Below are 21,521 nucleotides of genomic sequence, written 5' to 3' on the forward strand. Positions count from 1 at the left end.
ATCATTCAATTGGAAATTGAAAGGGCTAGTGCCTTTTTTATATATTGAAAGTAATTGGATAGCAACTAACGCCCCTCTCACGCCCACCATTTTCCAAAACCCATCCAATCAAAATTTTGAGACATCCATTTTGTTCAACGTAGTTGAACGATCTGGAAATCAGGTCTTCTGGGATGATAACCCCCTCAGAGCCCTCAGTGCAAGGGTTGTAAGTTATGACCTGGGGGCATATAAGGTTTATATAGAAAGTTGTTGTATAAATCATAGGCATCACGATCGCGCTGCCTAAGTAAAGAACGGGGACACTCGAGAACGAGACAAGAAACGGGGATTAAGTAAAGAGGAGGATACTTCCCCAGAACCCTCAGGGCAAGGGTTTGAAGTTATGCCCTGGGAGCACATAAGAACAATTTTGGCACAATGTATTATTTCTTAACTTTTTCCTTTAGAGCAGGGCACTTCGTATCGAAGTAGTTGTCGTAGAAACTTCGAAAACCGCTCATTCAATCGGAAATTGGAGTGGCTTCTGCTCTTTTTAATAGTAGAAAGTGATTGTACGGCGACTAACAGCTCTCTCGCACCCACCATTTCCCCAAACACATCTAATCAAAATTTTGAGATAGCCATGTTGTTTAACGTAGTTGAAAGTTCTGGAAATTCGGTCTTAGAGGATGACAACCACCCTAACAGACCTTAGGGTAAGGGTTGTAATTTATGCCCTGGGGGAATATAAGGTGTTTATAGAAAGCGTTGTCGTTTCCAAAAGGGCTCATTCGATTGAAAATAGAAAGGCCTAGTGCCCTTTTAAATAGTCGTAAGTAATTGAAAGTAGAAAGGGGGGTGCTACTCCGAGCGGGAGTCCATATATGGGCATAGAGTCCCTAGGGAGATGGTTTTCTCACTGAGAATGAAAAAAACAGGATTTTTCTCACTTGAAAAAAACAGGAATTTTCTCAATTTTATGGATGTTTCTTGGATGGTTATGTGTGTAGGTCAATTTATTTGATGTTTTTCATGGTTGTCAACATCAAATTATGGATGTTCTATGGTTTTTGTCAGTGAGAATGAAAAAACAGAATTTTTCTCACTTTAAAAAACATGAATTTTCTAACTTTGATGGTTGTTTCTTGGATGGTTATTTTTGTCGGTCAATTTATTTGATGTTTTTCATGGATGTCAACAGTAATTAATGTCTGTTTTATGGTTTTTGTCAGTGAGAATGGAAAAACAGGAATTTTCTCACTTTGATGGGTGTTTCTTGGACGGTTATGAGTGTTGGTCAATTTATTTGTTGTTTTTCATGGATATCAACATCAATTTATGTCTGTTTTATGGTTTTTGTCGGTGAGAATAAAAAAACAGGATTTTTGTCACTTTGATGGATGTTTTCTGGATTATTGAGTCTACCGGAGACAGGGTCAATGACCTAAATTTCCAAAGGTCAAGTTATTTGATGTTGTTGTTCTTTTGGCCAAGTGCATGCTAGGGGCGAATGTCAAGGTGTCCAGGAATAGGAAACAGTTAGATACCGTGCTTCCTTCTCAGCCAATCAGTGAGTCGGTAACATCCCCATTCTCAGCCAATCAGAGGCTTGCTTATATATGGTTTTCCCCGTTACATCACAATTCACCCTTGAGATTTCGTATATAACGGACATGCATTGTGATTAAATTATCAGAAAGTATTGTGACACAGTTGAAAGAACAAGAATGGATACTATTGATGAGCTTGAAGCATTGGCAACCTCAATTAGCAATGTGAGTTCTGTTTTAGTACATTTTTATTTTCAAAATAAAATTATTTTCCTTGGTCACCCTCCAGTATATTTAAGTCCCCCCTCCCCCAAAAAACCACTATGCTATCTTTTTACTCGATAGAAAACATAAAATATGTTCTTTTTACCCTCAAAAACCTAACCCCTCCCCCATTGTTTTACAACGATAATTCTCGCAATAGAAATAATTCTATTTTCGATAAATTTTGGCTTTTCTGTATTGTAATCTTTTCTCTAACTGACATCCGCCGCTCTGGTTTGACATAAGGCTCTCCAGCGCGAGGTTAAAATTAGCTGTCACCCTTTTTAAAGCACTTCCTGTAAAAGGTTTCACACATCCAAAAGGAACTATTTCTCCGTCAAGTTAAAAATAGTTTCGAGCAAAAAGAGATTGCGATAATTAAGCTAGGCAAACGCAACTTTTATTTGAAGAAGTGAAACGAGTTATTTTCAAATTAAGGTCTAACAATATATTTAGGAAATTACTGAAGGGGGGCGGGGGACATGCCTCAATTCTATCACCATTATTTTACAATGAAAGCAAAGTTTTTCTTTGCCTGAAAAGTAAGGGGTTGGGATGTCTATGAATAAGCTTTTTTAATTAATTAAAATAGCATTTGATATCTGAGTTTAGTATATTTTTACTTTTTGCTTTACTGAAAATGCTGGGGAGGGGGCTTCTTTGCGATAAATGCTTTTCTAGACAAAATTAGGGTTAGGGGATACTAATTTTCCTTCTGTAAAAAAAAGAGAGAAATTATTTTCCATACTAACTTTTTTCTCTTCTTTTAAGGCCAATTGTGAAGAATGCCCGCTGCCTCCCAGTAAGAGAGCAAGGGGTAATAATGCGGCCCCTGCGAAGGCGACAGTTGTCCAATATGGTCGCTGGCCGAAGACTCACAAACAAGTATTGCCTGCCCAAGCCGCAGCCCAATCTGTGCAGGATTGTGACATCGCTGGCCCGTCCACTAGCAGGAAATTCAAAATTGAATGGGCAGCTTCCTACATGATGGCGAGTCCTACTGCAGGTAAAGTCACTGCCTCACCAACGAAAGGTCTACCGATGGTACAGCATGCTTTGCCTGGCCCTTCGGGCATTCAAAAACAGCCGAAATTTGCAAATGTGAGCATTTTTTTCTTACCTATCTTAGAAATATCTAAAAACAAAACTATTTTTCAACCAATTGCCTTCTATGTAAAGCGGCGTTTTAGATTGTAAATATCTTATGTTAAGTTGGAAATTGGAACTTTCAGAATATATGGAACAGTGAATTAACTAAATGCTACTATGTGCATACTGCTACTACTACTACTAAGCACGTTTAGATAATAATCCAAATTTTAAACAGTAGGGGTGATTTGAACACTTTGAAAATAAGCTATTTTTCATTTATAGGTTGGACCATTGGTCCCTTATTCTTTGTCCTCCCCCTCATCGTCGTCATCATAATCATCATCATCATCCTCATCAGTTGGAGAAGAAGAGGACGCCATTCAGGACATTGAAATACCGGCTATCAACGAATGGCATGGTATTATTAATTCTATTGAAATACCATCTAATATTGATGAGTTTTTGACTGATTTTTTAATTGTCGATTATAGCGTAGTTAGGCTGGGGGACTTGAGTCCTAACACACTACAGATTTTAAATAATTTTACAAATGAATTAACTGGGAACCCTCCCCCCACTGATTACATTAACATAGTTCAAACAAATGAAATTGTTTCCCATACCCATAATATTGAACAATGTGGAGGGGGAGGGGGTGTTGATGATATCCAAGAAGGGGAGGGGGGTAATGTCCAATTTACAACATTTCCCGAATTTCAGCTGTCCAACACAATTTTAAATTCAATAGTTGTCTACACTGCGACTTTTGGGGATCCATTTAATTCACTTATGGGGGGAAATTTTGTGTTTGACCCCGCAGAAATTGTGCATGACTATGTAGATAGAATTCGTGCACTGCTGGAGAACCAAATTCAATTATGGGGAGGGGGGGAGGGATTTAATTAAGGGGTGACGTGTTTTAAAGATATGCTATATAAATGAGTGGACAGGTGAGGGTAACCACCATTATATACACTCTGAGATGCGCGTGATTTATCCGAATTTAGAAAATTTTGATAGTGTTTTCATGGATTGGGTAGGTCATATTATAGCGCATCTCGATAAATATAACGAAAGTGGAAGCGGCTCCGTAGTTCCTTTTTTTGAAAATGTAAGTGTGAATATTTGTAAATTAAAGAAAGATTTTATTTTAAGAGGGGGGCATAGGGATAAGGGTACAGTTTTAAATTATAATCCAGATCTAGAAGGTTGTCAAGGTGTCCAGTGGATTTGTTTTGAAACAGGTCAAAAATGTTTCAAGTATGCTTTCCTCATATCAGCATTCGAGCCTCTAGCACGTCACTCTACCAAGACGAATTTAGATCACTGGGATGCACATGGGAAGGAAGGGTCCAATTTTCCCATTGTAGATTTCTCTTCCTTAGAGGGAAAATACCCAGTAACGCTAAGATCTATAGATATTTTTGAAAGGGGTAATGCTCATTTAAATATCGGCGTTACTGTGGTTCAGTATAAAAGTGAAATTGAAGATGGGGTTCGTTCAAAAAAGAAGGGGGTGGTTTTCCCTGTAAGGGACCCGACAATTAAATTAGTCAAACACTGGGTTACATTGTTGTACACACCACTATCTAGTGACTTTGCCAATTCAATTGACCATTTTAATGCGATCAGAGATATCAGTAGAGGTCTGGGGGGTGGAACGCATAAGGGGACCAGTTTCTAATGTCTATCATGCCTGTCTCGATTTTTTATTGATAAAAAACTAAGGGGACCACATGAAGCATTGTAGACAGCGTAGTTATAAGGCAGAAAAAACGGTTTCAGGAGATTGCTCTATTCTACGCTTTAAAAATTTTCAAAACACCCTCTTCCAGTGCAACAAAATATCTTTGGATTGTGAAGCTAAGCTGGTGGAGGTGAATGATCCTCGATTTCCAAACCGAATCAAACAACATCAGGCTATTGCAGTACCCTATACCCATGCCCAAAGAGACAATTCTAACACCATGCGGTTGTTAGAAATAGTAGAAACATTGGATGAGGGGGTGTTCTCGATCAAGACCCTGACTAAACTAATTGGCAGGGCTAATGGTGCTATTTCTCGTTTGAGAAATACCCATTACCATATGGTGTTGTCTGCAGAGGATCGTCTCGCGATTAAAAATAAAAAAATATGTCAGGTCTGTAAGGGAGAGTTTGTAGAGGGGAATAAGGGGACTAAAGGGAAAAGAGGGGGGAGGGGGAAAGTCAGAGACCATAATCAGTTGTAGCAGGAAATATCCTCTGGGGGTAGTAATTTTAGAGGGGTTGCGCATCAATCGTGTAACTTAAATGTTAGCCAACAGTTTTTTATCCCTGTTTTTATTCACAACTCAAATTAAGATATAAAATTTATTGTACCAGCACTGGTACATATGCACGGGGGGGGAGGGGGAGTAGACAGTCCATGGGTAAACAGTTCATTTACCTACAACATTATTCCCAAATTGGCCGAGAAGTTGTTGCTTCTCGATCTGAAATGGCAGGCAGTGGATAATGGGCATACGTGTTGGAATAAAATCAGGTTTTTAGATTCCTTTAGTTTGTTTCCCAAGGCATTGAGTCAATTGATTCAAGTGCAGAAAAGTGACAATTTTTATAGCTTTCCATTGCTTAAACAGCACTTTCCAGACAGTTAAGTGTATGACCTATTGACCTGCAAAGGTGTATACGCATACGACTATTACTGTTCTGGCGCTCGCTTAAGCGAGGTGAAACTACCTCCAATGAAGCTTTTTATAATTCACTGACCAGTAGTGAATGCACAGCCGAGGAGTATGAGTTTGCCAGGAAGGTGTGGTCTAAAGTGAATTGTACAAATGGGCGGGATTATTGCAGAATTTACTTTGCCAGTGACGTTTTAACTATGTTAGATATAGGCTGTAACAACACAGACCAAGTCTATTCAGAGTTTTGGTTAGATATAGGCTACTATTTTTCAACTCCCCATTTAGTGATGGATTTGATTTTAAAAATTAGTAGGGAGGAAGTAGACCTAATCACCAACTTAGACCATCACATTCTTGTAAAGCGTTCAATGAGGGATTGGTATATTGTTCATGTGGATCAAGTCTTGTCAACTGATCTGAGCGGACAAAACAGCACAGGTGCAAAGTCAGATGCAGTGTCCTTGGACATGAACTCATTGTACCCCTCGGCAATGTCTCACTACTCTTTGCTGTGTGGGAACTATCAATGGCTTGAGAATCCTTGTGAGTTTCCCGACATTACCACCGTCGAGGACAATGGGCCACATAGATGGTTCTTTGAAATTGACGGTCACATTCCATTGCCGCTTCACGATTCAGTCAAAGATTTTTTTTGGCCCTGTATCAATCGACCCTTGAGCAGGGACTCATTGAGCCCCAACAATCGATCATTGGTTGAGGATATGGGGATGCACTGGACCCCCTCTAAGCAAAAACTGATCGCTGATTTGGACCCTAAGGAGAATATCGTTGTTCACCATGTGCTTTTGCACTGGATTGTGAACAATGGTTTCAAGATCACCAAAATACATATGGTCCTGCAGTCCAATCAGCAATCATAATTAAAGATGTGTATCACTATTTTTGTCGATAAACACTCTACGGCAAACTCCAGAGTAGAGAAGGAAATATATAAACTGATTCTAAATTAAGCATTTGGCACAATGTGTGAAAGCTTTCGTAACACATGTTGGTGTGATATCGTGACTGACCCTCTAGAGTGGGCACGAAATATTGGCGATCCCAATTTTACATCGTTCACGAGCATAGAGACTGGCATGGTTCTTCTAAACAGGCGAAAGCGAAATGTTATACTGAACAAGTATATAGCGGGCGGCTTTTCAGTAATGGAAATTTCCAAAAGGCTCATGCTTTCGATCTTTAAAAAATTTTTAAATGCTCCAATGCACACGGCGGGGGCGGTTCAAGTTTGAATTGGTGATAAGGATTCTATTAGGTTAAATGTAAATGGGACCGAAGATTTATTGGGTGATCTAGAAAAGGGGGAACACATCAGCTCGCGGATGGATTTCACCAACTGGAATCCGTCCCTCTACCCCGAGTTAGTCAAACGTCAAGCCCCCAACCAGCTATTAATGTTAAAATCAGAGACGGGGAGTGATTTGATATCCAAGGGGCTGTTCCTGGGTCCTAAAGTTTATTGCGTTAAAACACATAGTGGGGATGAAAAGCAGGCGTGTAAAGGGGTGCCTACACACTTTGTAAAGAGCAATTTCAACATGAGCGTGTACAGAAACTGTATAGAAAGCAGCATAGTGCCGAGAGCACAAGTGCTTGCAATTCGCTCTCTACAGTATAGAAATTATACTGTAAGAGTGGAAAAAATGCAATGTTATGTATATCTGACAAAGTCTATGTGCTCGCGGATGATGTAACTGTTCTACCTCATGGACACTACCGTATTTCAGACCGAGTAGAATGCAAAGACTATCGCAATCAACTTAGCCTGGATAAATTAACCTAACCAACTAACCAACCAGCCACCACCAACCGTTCATAAATTAACTAACCACCCAACCCGTTCATAAATTAACCACTAACCCAACCTAACCAGTAGCAGCAGTGACGACAACTATTGTACAGTTTTCGCCCCCGCAGCTCCCGGGGGGGGGCCTTCCCGCGGCCGGCCCCGGGGGGAGGGGGGCCCTTCCCGCGGCCACTCCCGGGGGGGTGGGGGGTCCCGCCCGCGGCCTGCCTTCGGCCTCGTGGCCCCGGAGGGTGGGGGGGTCCCCACTTTTAAATTCATAATGTTCAACTGTGCTATCCAGAATTTTCAAGTGTTTTTCAAGTGTTGTTTTCAAGTGCTCTTGTTGTTATTGTACAGAAAAGTGTGCTGCTGTGCTAATGTACATAAAGTGATGCTGTACAAAAAAAGTGTTTAAATACAATAAGTGTTGTTATTGTTGATGGACAAAAGTGTTTTTATTTATATTGTACAAAAAGTTTTATCATTGTTCATGTTGAACAAATAGAGCTTTCATGTTGACCATGAAATTTGTCAGGTTCTTGTTGAACAAGTGTTATGTTTATGTTGTTCATGTCGAACAAATAGAGTTTTCATGTTGCAAATAAATGACCATGAAATGTTGTTTTTTTGTTGTTGTTCTTGTTAACGTAGATAGATCTATGGGAAAATTACTACTACTACTTATTCATTGGACACGTATGATTTACAGTTAGTTATAGTCCAACTGTTGTCAACAGCATGTATCAATTTAAAACACCCTTCAGATCGTTTCTGTGTGGGCCGTCAATGTCGGGCAAAACAACAATCTTAACTAAAATAATTCAAAATTGTCAGAAAATGTTTTTGAAAAAACCGAAAAAAATCTACTATTACTATAGTATTTGGCAGGAGTCCTACGATAAAATAAAAGCAATTGCCACAACCATACCAATACAATTCATATGGGGGCTTGATGTTTTCAATAGTATTGAACCGAACTCGTGGCTGATTATTGATGATTTTGCTGAATCCATTGAACAGATCTCACAGGTAATGTTACAACAGTTCACTGTTCGCTCCCACCATGAACAGATTTCCATAACCCTAGTTCTAAACAATCTTCTTCATCAGAGAAAATACATGCGAATCCTTGCTTTGAATTGCAACATCTATATTATCTATAGATTTGTTCGTGATTCTAGCTTACAAATAACTCTTAATAAACAGATATACCCCGGCACTCCGAAATTTCTGTTGTTAGCGTACACTCAGGCGACTAACAAGCCCTATGGTTACATTTTGCTAGATCTTAATCAGAGCACGCCCGAGGATCTACGTGCAGTCACCGACATTTTCGACAATGAAATTACAGTATATCTTCCGATCAAGAGTAGAAAAGGTTATTAGCTGGAGTTATGACACTGAAAAAACTAGACGAACAACGGCATTTATTTTCCGTTTCAAGTACTTCAAAATCCTTGCTTAGGAAGGCCATACTCAAACATGGTGTTGACAATGATTTCATTAATCTAATATCTGAACTTTTTTTAAATTTAACTGAGGGCAATGTTCAACTGTCAGAAGGTGTTAGACAACAGAAACCATTTCGGTTAGCCATATCCGGGAATTCACATACGCCTTGCTTTGGAAAGAAAGTTAGAAACCTAGCTAAAAATATTAGTGAAAATACTTTAAGTTTAGTAGAGAATCGCTCTATAAGTCGATAGTTCCGTATCTTCATCTTCAGAAGATATTAAAACCGAAACAAGATGGAAGAATTTGTTATCAAATGAATACTGTTATCCCACTCAGATCCCTTATCCTCTTTTCATACTTTGGTATAATCTACCCTTTGAAAAAACTCCGTTGAAAACTTGAAGAAACCCTTATTTCAAATCTCAAATGAAGTTTTTTTCTTTTCTTTTAATATTTAACTTAGCACAGAAGGCAAACTGTATTATTTTTCTTACGGCACACATTTGGCAATTTCTTTGTTAAGATAAATATTTGAGTGCAAAGACACTTATGAGGGCCGTTTAGCAGCATTAAATAAGACATTTTTTCTCTCACTCAAATTTACATTTGAGAGAAACAAAAAGCAGGGTTCTGGCAACTAAAGACGATACCAAGTGTCAAGAGGGATCCACTCCATTAGCTTTTTAACCTCCATCAGTTGAAACATATCTAAGTCTGAATTAAAAAATAACTTGCCCCCTAGCATAGTTTAAAATTACTCAGGGCAAAAACTACAAAGGTTCAGATCTAAGATCGATTGGGGTAGAGATCTAAAAAAACGTGAAGTTACGTCTTCTGGGTCCCAACCCATGGATCAGTCATTTGCGGAACAAATATCAATACCAACACTGGAAAAGGCTGGGGTAAGGGGCTAAAAGTTGAAGTATGGTTGAGGTAAGGTAGAGCCTCTTGTCAAGTAGAGGTAAGGTAAAGATAGAGTAATGCTTCTTATCAAGTTGAGTTAGGGTAGTTATTCATATCAACTTGAGGTATGGTAAAGGTAGGCTAAAGCTTCTTATCAAGTTGAGGTAGAGTAGAGCTTATTATCAAGTTGAGAAGGTTGGAGGTTCTTATCAAGTTGAGGAATTGCAGAGCTGTAATCCATAGAGCCAAATTCCCTCTTTAAGTAGATAGCGCTATTACGCTGCCTATGATCAGCTATACGGTGCCAATAGTACTGCATCATTGGATAGTAAGACTCTTCTTTGAAGGAGAAATATGAACTTTGGCAAGTGAAATTAAAAAAAAAAATATGTCATGAATATTTAGCAGCATAAGCAATAAGTAGTCCTTGACGCAGAATGAAAAGAAAAGGATAACAATGCATGACAATCTGACATAATGTAGTTTTTAAAGACCGTTAAGTTGCAATCGAAGAAACTAACGAAGACATAAAAAAAAACTAACAAATAATATTACACAAGAGCGAGCGAAACCCAAATTTGAAATTGGAAGCCTTAAAACCCATACTAAAAGAAAAGAAAATCCAAATATACGAAGGAAATTTTTTCCAAATTCAAAATGTAATGAGAATTCAAACCAACCGTCAAATCCTAATTTTGAATTTGTACCTATTTTATTTTTAATCTTGGGTTGCTTTTTGAGCCTTCAGCTTTGTTTTTTTCTTATTTAAATTTTGTACTGCGTTCAAATTTTCGCCGTAATATTTTGTGAAAAACTGAGGAATATTCATATTATAAACCAACAAAAAGTCCCGGTATTAGTACTAATCTATTAGTAGTTTTTTAGACGGCCCATGGACATAGGGCTGAAATATTCATTCAAATTATCTTCACTGTCTTACGAAAAGAATTCCCTATTGTTCTTCTTGTTTTTGTTGTTTGTAGGAGTTTTTTCCTTGTTTTGCAAGATTTATCACGGTGATTTCGGCTTTTATCCTCATGTTCTGGCTATTGTGAATTGCAGCAAAGCGTAATTTGAATTAAGTAGGCTGTTTAATTTTTTTTTAGTCAGAATTGCCCTTACCTTATCTTATATAAGATGAAATTCAATCTTTTTGCTGCTGCTGACATTCTATTATTGCAGTAAAGTCAGTCAGCAAAATCATATGAGTTACAACGAAATCTCACAGAAATAATCAGTTTGTTAATGCAGTTCCTTTTTAAGAATAAGCAATTAAATTGATTCCGAGCACGTTCAATCGCATACGTTGGAAATTCCAAAATATACAAATGTGTTTTTCTGCAAAACTGCTGAAAAATCGACCGGGATTCGCAAAATTACTGCAATTTTTCGCAAGACACTGGAACATGAGAACTAAGGGCTGGATCTTTCATAATTTCATCTAATATCTAAATCCAAGTTAAATTAACTTCAGCATTTGTTTTAGTTTCCTCTGCTTATAATATAATTAATTTACAACAGGCGATTTCAGAAGCCGATTTCAAGTTTGCTTAAATAACCATGTTACTCCAATTTAAAATTTAGCGCCTATTTCAAAGGACAGGGACCAAAGCAAATAGAATGGGAACTGGCGCTAGTATTAACGAAAAAACTATCACTATCACCTAGCGCAGCGTCTGGCGACACTTGACATTTTTTCCAATGTAATAATAAGAGTAATTAATTGAAGTAGTGTAAATGGTAAAATTAGGGTAGTAATGTGTGTCTAATCTCAGTTACTGACAAAAAAGATTACGAAGTTTGAAAAAATGCCAAGTGTAGCCAAGCGCTAGATGGTGTTGATAGCTTTTTTTGCTGATACTAGCGCCCGTTTCCTTTCTCATAAGTTACCCACTCTCTTTGGTCCAAAGACCATACCGACTTGCGTAAAGAAAGGTTTTAGATTTAATCCAAGAGAAAGTGCAGCATCTGAATACTGCTTATGAACCACAGTTTAAGGATACACCAGTAGCGTAGCGACTTCTTTTTCCAAACATGAAAAACATTTGATACCACACGTATAGACTCTGAGCCGTGTCGTCACAGCCTAGTTCAGTTTCCATAAGCTCATCGTGATGTACGCATCGGAATCGCGCGTGAGCGAAGCATAAATCTTGTGTGGTTTCAGATCTGTGTCACATATTTTTAATGGAGAGTATAGTCTTTGTCGCTACTGTATATTCTCTTTACTGTGTTTTGAATGCAAGACCACATCGAAAATGTCTCTTAAGTAATGCTGTCTTTTGTTCCTCTCAAGTTCCTTATTGTTCCTATATTTCAACACTCGAGTTCCTTATTGCTATTCAATTTTAATAGGTCATTCACAAATAGCCACATGTTACATGAGTGAAACTTAACCATCAAAGACCATATTGAAAATATTTCTTAAGTACGGTAATATTTATTAAGGGGGATTTTGTATACTGTAACATTATTTAAGAGGTAGCTCAGCGTCTGAACACTAATAGACTATAAAAGACAGCATCAAACATGTTCCTCAAGGTTTATGGTCTCTGTCCAAGTTATAGCATGTTATTGTTCTGTAGTCGTATGATTTTACGTCTCAACGTAAGACTACAATTTCGGTAGCATTTGATAGCCGAAATTCACCTTTATCTATCTGCTGAATTAAATTGTGGTATTTGTTATAAATTTTTTTTATTGAAGAACACATTGAAATAAGGCAAAACCATGGGAATATAAGAAAAGATTCATATTTTTAAAGCAAGTTTAGATCGTTCTCTAAGAAAAGTCTCAGCAATATCACAAATCAATAGACGATCAGTCAATAAGCGCAAATAAAAATCAATCTCAGTCAGTCACTGATAATGAGTCATTCACTGGTTCAGTTAATAAATGAATATGAAAAACTTTCGGTGCAGGTTACAGCTGCAGGTGTGTCACAAAATCGAATTTTTCAGAGGGACCATAAATCATAAAAAGTAACATTGTATTTTTTAATTCTCTCACTGTATTTATTATCTTTTTTTTCACTGGCCATTTTAAAGGAGCTTCTGAGGCAAATATTTTTACAAAACAAAGCTGCACTAAACACTCACTGTATGGGGAATATCATTAAACTCTTGTTGTCCAGCAGTCAATTGAACATTCTCCTAGTTCTCTCACCTACCATTTAAGCACTCTATCGCCTTTAACCCTGGAGAAGGTTGCAAAATATGCCCAGTTGTTGCCAGAATATGTCCCAATAATGAGCTGATGCTGTGCTGAAGGCCATATCCTATCAACTGACCTGTTATGGAGCTGTAAATTCGGAGTTTATCTTTCAAATTGCTTTCCATTTTATTCATGGAATGTTGGTGTTCTAACGCTCTCTTGATAATATATATGTAAATTTGATACTATTTAAGAAACTGTTCTATTGTCACTCTACACCAAAAATTAAAGTAGTGCATCTACTACTTGTGTCCATATGGCCCAACTAAGAAAAAACTGCTCATCTCAACATCATTTTTTATATTGAATCTTTCTGTAAGGCTCTTGATCGTAACTAATCATTGATTTATACTAATATATGTATATGACGCATGGGCAGTTTTAAAGTTTTTGGGTTGTCAACTACTAAGAGAATTTCTGTTCTATGTCTATGATGTACAGGACAATTTTTGGCCACATTAAAAACTTAAAATGTGGTTTGAAGGCAGGCTCAGGCAGATGAATGAGAAGAAGGTGTCAGGCCCGAGGACCTTACAAACATCAAAATTTCCAACTAACTCATATAATTTTTATTTTTCGTATAATTTGCCTATTTTTGCATTCCTAACACAGTGCATTTAAAGAAGCAAATCATTTTTAAAGATAAATAGAAGTCTCTTTTTACGGTTTGAAAGGTTTTTTAAACAAGTCTGTGCCGAGAGATGATGGTTATTTCTCCAAATAAGGAAAAATTAATTGCAAATTACTACTTTTTCGCTATTGAATAGCTAATAAAACCTTTTCCTTAGCCCCTCCCTTTGTTCGATTTAGAATCATAGATATCAAGCTACAGTGAATTCTAGTATTTGTTACTGGTGCTCTAGGTGCCAAATGTTATTGTGAATAATGGATAACTTTATAGTTTACCCCCAATGCATGATTGTTAGTTGTGGGCATCATAAGAAAAAAGATTGTGTACTCTAAGCAACGAAGTTTATTCCCCGAGGTCTCAGAAATAACTAAACTAATTTTTAAAGTGCAGGGTTTTTTTACCAGGGGTTCAATCACCTATTTAGGCGTGAGAAGAATCCTAGAGCTGATTTCAAGAAGAATTTAGGAGACTTCTCTACATTTACCTAATGCAGTACGTAAATACAGTAAAATTTCAGCTAGAATCATGTTAAGTATTCTAATGAAGGTGCTAGATCGTACGATAAGATTTTAAGTGATCTCGACGGGGAAAAGGTTTGAGAGGTCTCTCCCAACGCAGAAACCTCTTTAATGTAGAAAAAACCTTCAATAAGAGAAAAATAAAATTCAAGTTCAATAATTTTAAATAATATCACAGTGACAGTTTAGAAGCTTGATGTACTAAATCGATTTGAGTAAATTCCTCTGTAAAATTAATGCTTAGTTTATTTACACGAACAATCAACAATTACTTGTTCTACTTTGCAACAGAGTAACATCCTATACAAAAATAAAACCAACAAAATCTTGCTATTGCATTATTTTATTATAATACGTAGGACACAAGTGACTATTTACACGTAAAAAAACAACAACAAACAATGCACACATTCACATACGCAAAATCAAGCTAAACAAAAGAACATACAGGTAGATAAATTCGGCTTATACTAAAGAACATATGGTGAAGCATTGACTCCTTTTCATTTCTTTATCCCCCTTCGTCTTAGGTTATCGTCGTAAAACGTAGCATCAATAATGTGTATGTGGATATTTATTACCATTGATATACGTTCACACATAAACACAAATCCACTGAAAAGTCCACACGGACATGCATGTACCGTAATTATTCAATACTGCTGCGCGTCAAGAGCGCTTTGAAAGGTAGTACTCTAGACCAGTGATTCTCAAACTGTGGTACGCGTACCCCTTGGGGGTAAGAAACAATTTTTAGGGGGTACGCGGCCGGCCAAAAAAAAAAAAAAAAAAAAAAAAAAACCCCCTTAACTCTAGAACTGGCAATTTCATTTATATTTTAGCTGTAGTTTACTTAGTACTGGTAACTAAGAAGGGGTACCCAAAATATATTGTGGGTAAAAAGGGATACAGTGTCTAAATTAGTTTGAGAACCACTGCTCTAGACGATCAAAATTGCACAGAACAAACGATCAAAAAAGAGTTTTGAGTTGTTATTATTATTCAATTGAACGAAGGTTTTAAAGAGAAAAGCTTTTCTGGGCCTTCGAAATGACTACAAAACATTACAAGCTCTGGTTTCCGAATATGTATTTGAGAAAAAACAGCAAACTTTAATCCATCTCAAGGACCAAACAATATACAGAAGATCAGATTAGAACCTTCGATTGACAGTGTCGAATTTAAACAGATGAACTCTGGAAGTCTTAAGTCTAGCCCAAAAGGTACCACAATGCAACTTGAATTAATGAAGCCGTATGGTCATTCAATAGGCATCATGAGATTGTTTTTCTTACCAAACCAGAACAAGCCGGTTCTCAAGATTTTAATTTTTCCATTGCACTTTGTGTCTTTTTGTTCAATTATAAAATAGACTGAAAATTATTTTATCAGCCCTTTCTTAAAAAAAACACTACACCCGTGGAAAGAGCCAAATAACTAAGATGTCATTTTTTTAACTTTTTTTTTTTCGCTTACCTATAAAATCGTGGAGTTTGACGACTTTTCAACTGCCGTTTATCTTCAAAGTTAAAGACACTTGAAAAATACTATTACAGTAAAAAAAAAGTGAAAAAAGGAATGTATTTATCCCAAGTGGTCACCAATCCCATCAAGCAAAGTATATAAACACTTTACTGTTTGGGAGGGAGAGGGTATTTGACTTTTAGCGGTTTCGTAAATGAGCTAAGTAAATAATCCTTGTGATTTAAAAAAGAGGCTATTTTACATCAGTACTATGCCCAAAAATTAATTTATGTTTAGGGATTCTAGGCAAAATCGTCTAAAAGTGATTACAATATTAATACTTTTCGTTTTTCTAGAACTATTCGACGTAATCAATCAGTTAACTAATTAATCATCAATGTTACTGAACAATCTAAAAAACATAAATGATCTCAATTTAATCATTCATCAATAAATCATAAATTAATAAATAATCAATCGATGAGTTGATCCATCAGTTTGTCCATTTCTTGCTAAACAAAAGCGGGGAAAAATGGGACCAATTTTAGCATTGTTTTTAATAAAAAAAAATCAATTAGTCGTTTTCTAAGATATTCTGACCTACTTGGTAGCTCATGCACTGAAATTCTCATAAATTTTGAAATAGGTACTTCAAAGTTCTTACATTTAATGGCTTTGTTTTTAAGCATGGAATTAATAATTGTCTTGTAAATCAATACTTAATTGAAATTGCAGTTTAAATTAACACCATAATGAATTAGTTCTAATTTAGGTGATTAAATTGCTTTAATATGGAAAAGCAACCTAAAATTTAGGCGAAAATTTTAGTTCAAAAGATACTCGCCAGGTCGGCGTTAAATTCAACTAAAGTTACAGTAATTTTAGGAAACTAAAATCAACTACCATTCACTGTAAGAGGTATCAAATATTTAGCGACTAAGGGCGCAATAAAAAAAAGAAAAAAGAAAAAAAAGCACAATAAAAAGAATAGAATAGGCGCCACTTCGATGTAAAAAGAAAAACCCAACAACTCAGGGATGTGACTGCTTGTGTTCAGCGCTGCCGACGCGATACAATTGTACCGTTTTTGGTACAATTCAGAAATCCTGGCACAATCCGACACATTTGGAAATTTTTTGGTGTAATACAAATTTTCCTGCACCTTTTGGTTTTACTTACTACTTTCTTACTTGGATATCTGTTTAAGCTTTAGTTGATCGAAAATTGTCTTCTTATTATCACAAATTTTTAACCTGCTCCTCTAATGGTACAAATTAATCGTTTGAAATACAGTTTTAGTCAGAAATTATTTTAAAGCGTTGGCAGCGCTGATCAGAACGGATTGGAGATCATCGCAATTCGGATCTGGTCCGTACTTTAGATACTAACTTTAGTCAATCAATAATATTTTGGTACTTGGGCACTATATGGGCCTTTACAAGGAAACCAGTCACGAAAAACCCGTTTTTGACGGGTTAATTCAAGAGACTGTTATACAGTAATGAAATACATAGCGTGGTTTTCATTGCGTATGCGGTATCTAAACTGTTGTTTTTGGGGGTTTAGGGGGGGGGGGGGAAAGTACCTAGGTTAGGTTACATATTTAATGTATACTATTCTTTACCAACACCCCCCTCCACCCCCCTAATGTGCAAATATATAGCCCAAATTTGTTTATAAACTATTATATTTTCATCCTATTATATTTTATTTCATTAGCATTAATCAAACTTGACTTTTTAGAAAGGCCCATATAATGCCCAAGTACCAATATTTTTAAATAAAACAATAAATAATCTGATCGTATCACCTAGTAATGCTCTCATCTACCTTAGTTATTTAAGACGTAACAAAATAACACTATAAACAGTGCAGATATAACAAAATATGTAACCGATCGGAAAAAAGGGGGGGGGGGGTAATAACTCATGCATTTAAATAAGGGTTGTGGCGTCTGCCTTGGTCCCATTAAAATATCACAATTTTTAGTTAATTTCCATGGCTACCATATAATAAACCTTTAATCTGCTATTTTGATAAATATACCAAGAAAATTTACTGTATATTTGTATTCCTGGGCGGAGGGAGTTAATCCTAATGATATAGAAAATACATTTTGAAAAACTGTTCCTATTTAATCATTTTGCTACTATATACAGGCTTCAGACATTAGTCAAGTAAGGAGAGGCTTACACTTAATTTTATTTTTAATTCAAAATTAAGAAATCCAAGGCACCGACACGCCTAAAAAAAAGAAGAAGCTGTTTGAGCAATTTATAGTTACACTAATAACTATAAAACGTAATATAAGGCACATATTCTCATCACAGTTCTAAATTTAAAGACACGTTGACCAAGGCGCAAAATGAATCATCAAAGATCACAAACACCCACTGAAGATATGGCATAATGGAAAGGCTTATGATATATAAAATTTAATTTGGGGTATATTCCTCTAATAGTTTAGTTATATTGAAATTTCCCATCCATAGTGTGGCTGATATTGCGTTCATTGTCGAAGAGATATTAAATAGAAATTAATCCCTGGCCAAAGGGCAGGGACTTATGGGACTCACCTGGTCTTGTATGAGATCAGTACCCTTTACAAACTCGTCAGGACGAGAACTCTTATTTCAATATAACCATTAAAAACACCAATTTTCTTAAAATCAAATTTTACATATTAAAGACAAAAAATACAAGAAATTAATTGTTCGTGCAACAAAGGCCTATAAGGTTTTACGCTTAAAATTTAACTAAGATAAAACTGAAAATGAAACTTATGTAAGTAGTTATAATCAGGAGCACCCCGAGACTCATTTCATTTGGGAGGGGGGGGGCAATCTTCGTTAGTTTTACCGAATCGCAACCTGATTTATGACGAATTTTCTGCAGAAATCAAGAATTTTGGCTGATTTTTTAAACTTTCTGTCGAAATTTTCGCCTTCAGCGAAAATTTTACCGAATGTCAAAAAAGATATGGCGGGTGCCCCCCCCCCCGGGGACGTTCCTGGTTACGATTGTGAGGAAAAGGGCTAATATGTGGGAAAACGACTAATCTGCCTAACGGGAATGAATTGAAATAGAGTTTATTTGGTCGTTCCAGACACCGTAGTATTTTGGCGATCGATACTTATCTAGTTTTATAAATATTAAATCTATCAGCCGGAAAAAATTCCTTCGGTATCAGAAACGCTAAGCTCGTATCCTAAACCAACCAGTGAGAATAAGAAAGTATTCACTTTCTGTATAAATGTATTACCTCTATGGTTATTAGAAACCTAAAATAGGTATTTTCAAAGCAAATTCAAAGCAACATTGGAACCAATTCCGTTCAGCTTCTTTTATGTAATTGAGATACCAAACCTTTGTTAGTTAAGTAAATAACAATAACATCTGCAAAAATTAAAAAATATCTGAGAATAGGATCGTAATAATAATTATTTTTACATTGTTGAATCATTTTTCTTGTCTATCGCGAGATCGTAACCTGAAATGGCCAGTTTGATCTGAAAGTGTGCTGTTGGCAGGTTAATATTTCTCAAATTAAAACAACTTGCAATTTTCATATATTCCTATAGAAAACACGATAACAAAGCAATTTTACCCATCTTTGCTAGCAACTACCACAATCTTTATCGTCTAACACCTAATAGTTAAAATAATGAGTGCGTTCAGACCCTGAATCACATTTCTTACGAGGTCTGAACGTCATTATTTCTTCTCTTTGTCAGTACGGCAAATTGTATAAAGATCGTTATACCAATTACAAAAGTTGTCAGAGGAACTTAAAAGAGTGGTCTTTGAAAGGTGGTCTTTCTAATACCCTAAGACCACTTTGTAAAAAAAAAAATTGGGTACTTATCTGTTATAGCCACCACGCTCAAGTTCTTGGTCTGACAGAACCGGTTTCTTTCTGTAGTTTATTACAGCTTAGCGTAAGAGAGTGTTTATGCACTAAAATGTAGGCTTATTTTAATTATATATTTTAGTGGGTATGTAGGTTAGGTTAGAAACAATTTAATATAATGTGTTCTGGGGGGGGGGGAGGGCTGATTTCCATAATTATCTGTTGTAGTTTCCATAATTTTATTACTAAAGTATACTATTTTCATCATACTTTTGTATGTTTCATCAGGATTAACCTAACTTCACTTCTTGAGTGGGGTGACTATAACAAATACCAACAATTTTAAATTTATAATGAAACTCCCAACATCTTTAGGTGACTAAGCACAAACTCAACTCAGTTGAGTTACGAAGAGCCAACTATAGTTCGAGGGTAAGACGATCAGAGCATCTGTCACTACAGAGCGTAAAACGATTAACGTTGACTGTAGTGCAGCTGAAGTCGAAGCTCCGAACAGACTCTGTGTATTTTAAAATAGTTACTCTATAGCTAGAACATTTTACGCTACAATAATTTTGCTCCTGAACAAATTATACTGAATGGGCTCGACTAAACAATAATTAGTAAATATTATTGACAAAGTTTGACCGGAAATTCAGATAAAAATGATAGAGGCTATATATTCTGAATCAACAGAATAATTAAATTCTTTGTCTCTTTCGCACTTTTTGGCACCGAGAAATTTGTAATAAGGCTCTTAATAGACATCACAGACTTATTTTTCTAGCTGGCACTTAAAAATGATTATCCCTCAAGAATGCTAATGATGGCGAGTGTTAAGCTTCAAGTAGCTTCTTTGTCACGTCTCCATCTCTCCCGTCTCTACTTTGAGGCCTTTCGGGTGCGTTCAATGGTGGCAGTAAAAGAGGTCCAAAAACATCTGCTGCTCCAACAGGGAATCGCGTGTTTCGGTCAAAAGGCCCAAGGCTATTGAAAGTAGTGTAGACATTGTAGAACTGAGAACCGTTTGAAGAGGGTGTAAGAGGAGAGTAAGCACCAAGTCCAGGGAGGATCTGATCTGGTGGAAACTGGATGACTGAAAAAAGAGATTAGTATAACTCACAAACTATGTAGTAGAAACTGATATTAAATTGGAACATTATAATAACAAAAAGACAAATAAGCAAACATATATATATATATATATATATATATATATATATATATATATATATATATATATATATATATATATATATATATATATATATATATATATATATATATATATATATATAAACTACCAATCTCTCTTTAACTCTTTTCTTGCCACTAGCTTCGATCCCATTCCTATCTTTAACTGGGACAAGTCCAGACTGACTATTCCCGCTCAATTTATTGGCGTGCCAGTACAATATTTTACAATCATGCCATCTGACTGCATTTTCCGGAGCTTCAGCAATTATATCAATGGCCTCCAATTCACACCTCCTTAATTCATATTTTAATGCTCTCTCCAGTTTCGTTACATTCCTTTTATTTTCATATGATCTATCAGACAAATTATTCTTGTGCAAGCCCCCCCCCCCCCTCCTCTCCATTAAACATAAAGTATTATTACTAAAAGTCTTAGCTACGTTTCTAACTTTCTTCCCTAAGACACCATCAACGACTTAACAAACTATTTTCCCCAAATTATTCCATCCATCTTCTACATTGTCAAATTTTAAACTCTCTAGTGTAGTACATTTTCAACTGTTCCTGGAAATTTTTTCTCAAATTCTCAACCTGGACTCTACCAACGTCACAGCTTCCTAGAAGCTAGTTACCCTTCCTAAATTTCAGCTTTAAACTAACCCTAAACACTACTAGATGGTGCGTTTACTTTTAACATCACTAAACACACTACTATATACCCCAGTATCTTATATTGATCTTGCCAGTCTTCAGTTTACAATAACTTAATCAATAAGTTTAGCTGTTTTATCATTATGTGAATGCCATCTTAACTTATCAGCAATTTTATGACCAAATACTGTATTGGTCATAATTAGATTGTTATACATACAAAAGTACAACAGTCTGTAACCATTACTATTTTCCTTTCCTATACCAAAGTTACC

At 36.2% G+C, this 21,521-nt stretch overlaps 1 protein-coding gene across 4 annotated transcripts in view; it reads right to left on the bottom strand.

The window, feature by feature from the left end:
- Positions 1–14,312: 14,312 nt before the first annotated feature.
- The window catches only part of LOC148942068 (ATP-sensitive inward rectifier potassium channel 12-like), a 75,527-nt gene continuing 68,318 nt past the window's right edge, over positions 14,313–21,521 (bottom strand). For all 4 annotated transcript variants that reach the window (XM_089103454.1, XM_089103456.1, XM_089103455.1 and 1 more), the window contains exon 6: positions 14,313–20,494. In XM_089103454.1, coding sequence (XP_088959580.1) covers positions 20,235–20,494 — 260 coding nt within the window. In that variant the 3' untranslated portion in view covers positions 14,313–20,234. The remainder of the gene's footprint in view (positions 20,495–21,521) is intronic.

The sequence above is a fragment of the Artemia sp. Qi Xiang Cuo genome, chromosome 17, assembly GCF_049724085.1.
Source record: "Artemia sp. Qi Xiang Cuo chromosome 17, ASM4972408v1, whole genome shotgun sequence".
Lineage (NCBI taxonomy): Eukaryota > Metazoa > Arthropoda > Branchiopoda > Anostraca > Artemiidae > Artemia > Artemia sp. Qi Xiang Cuo.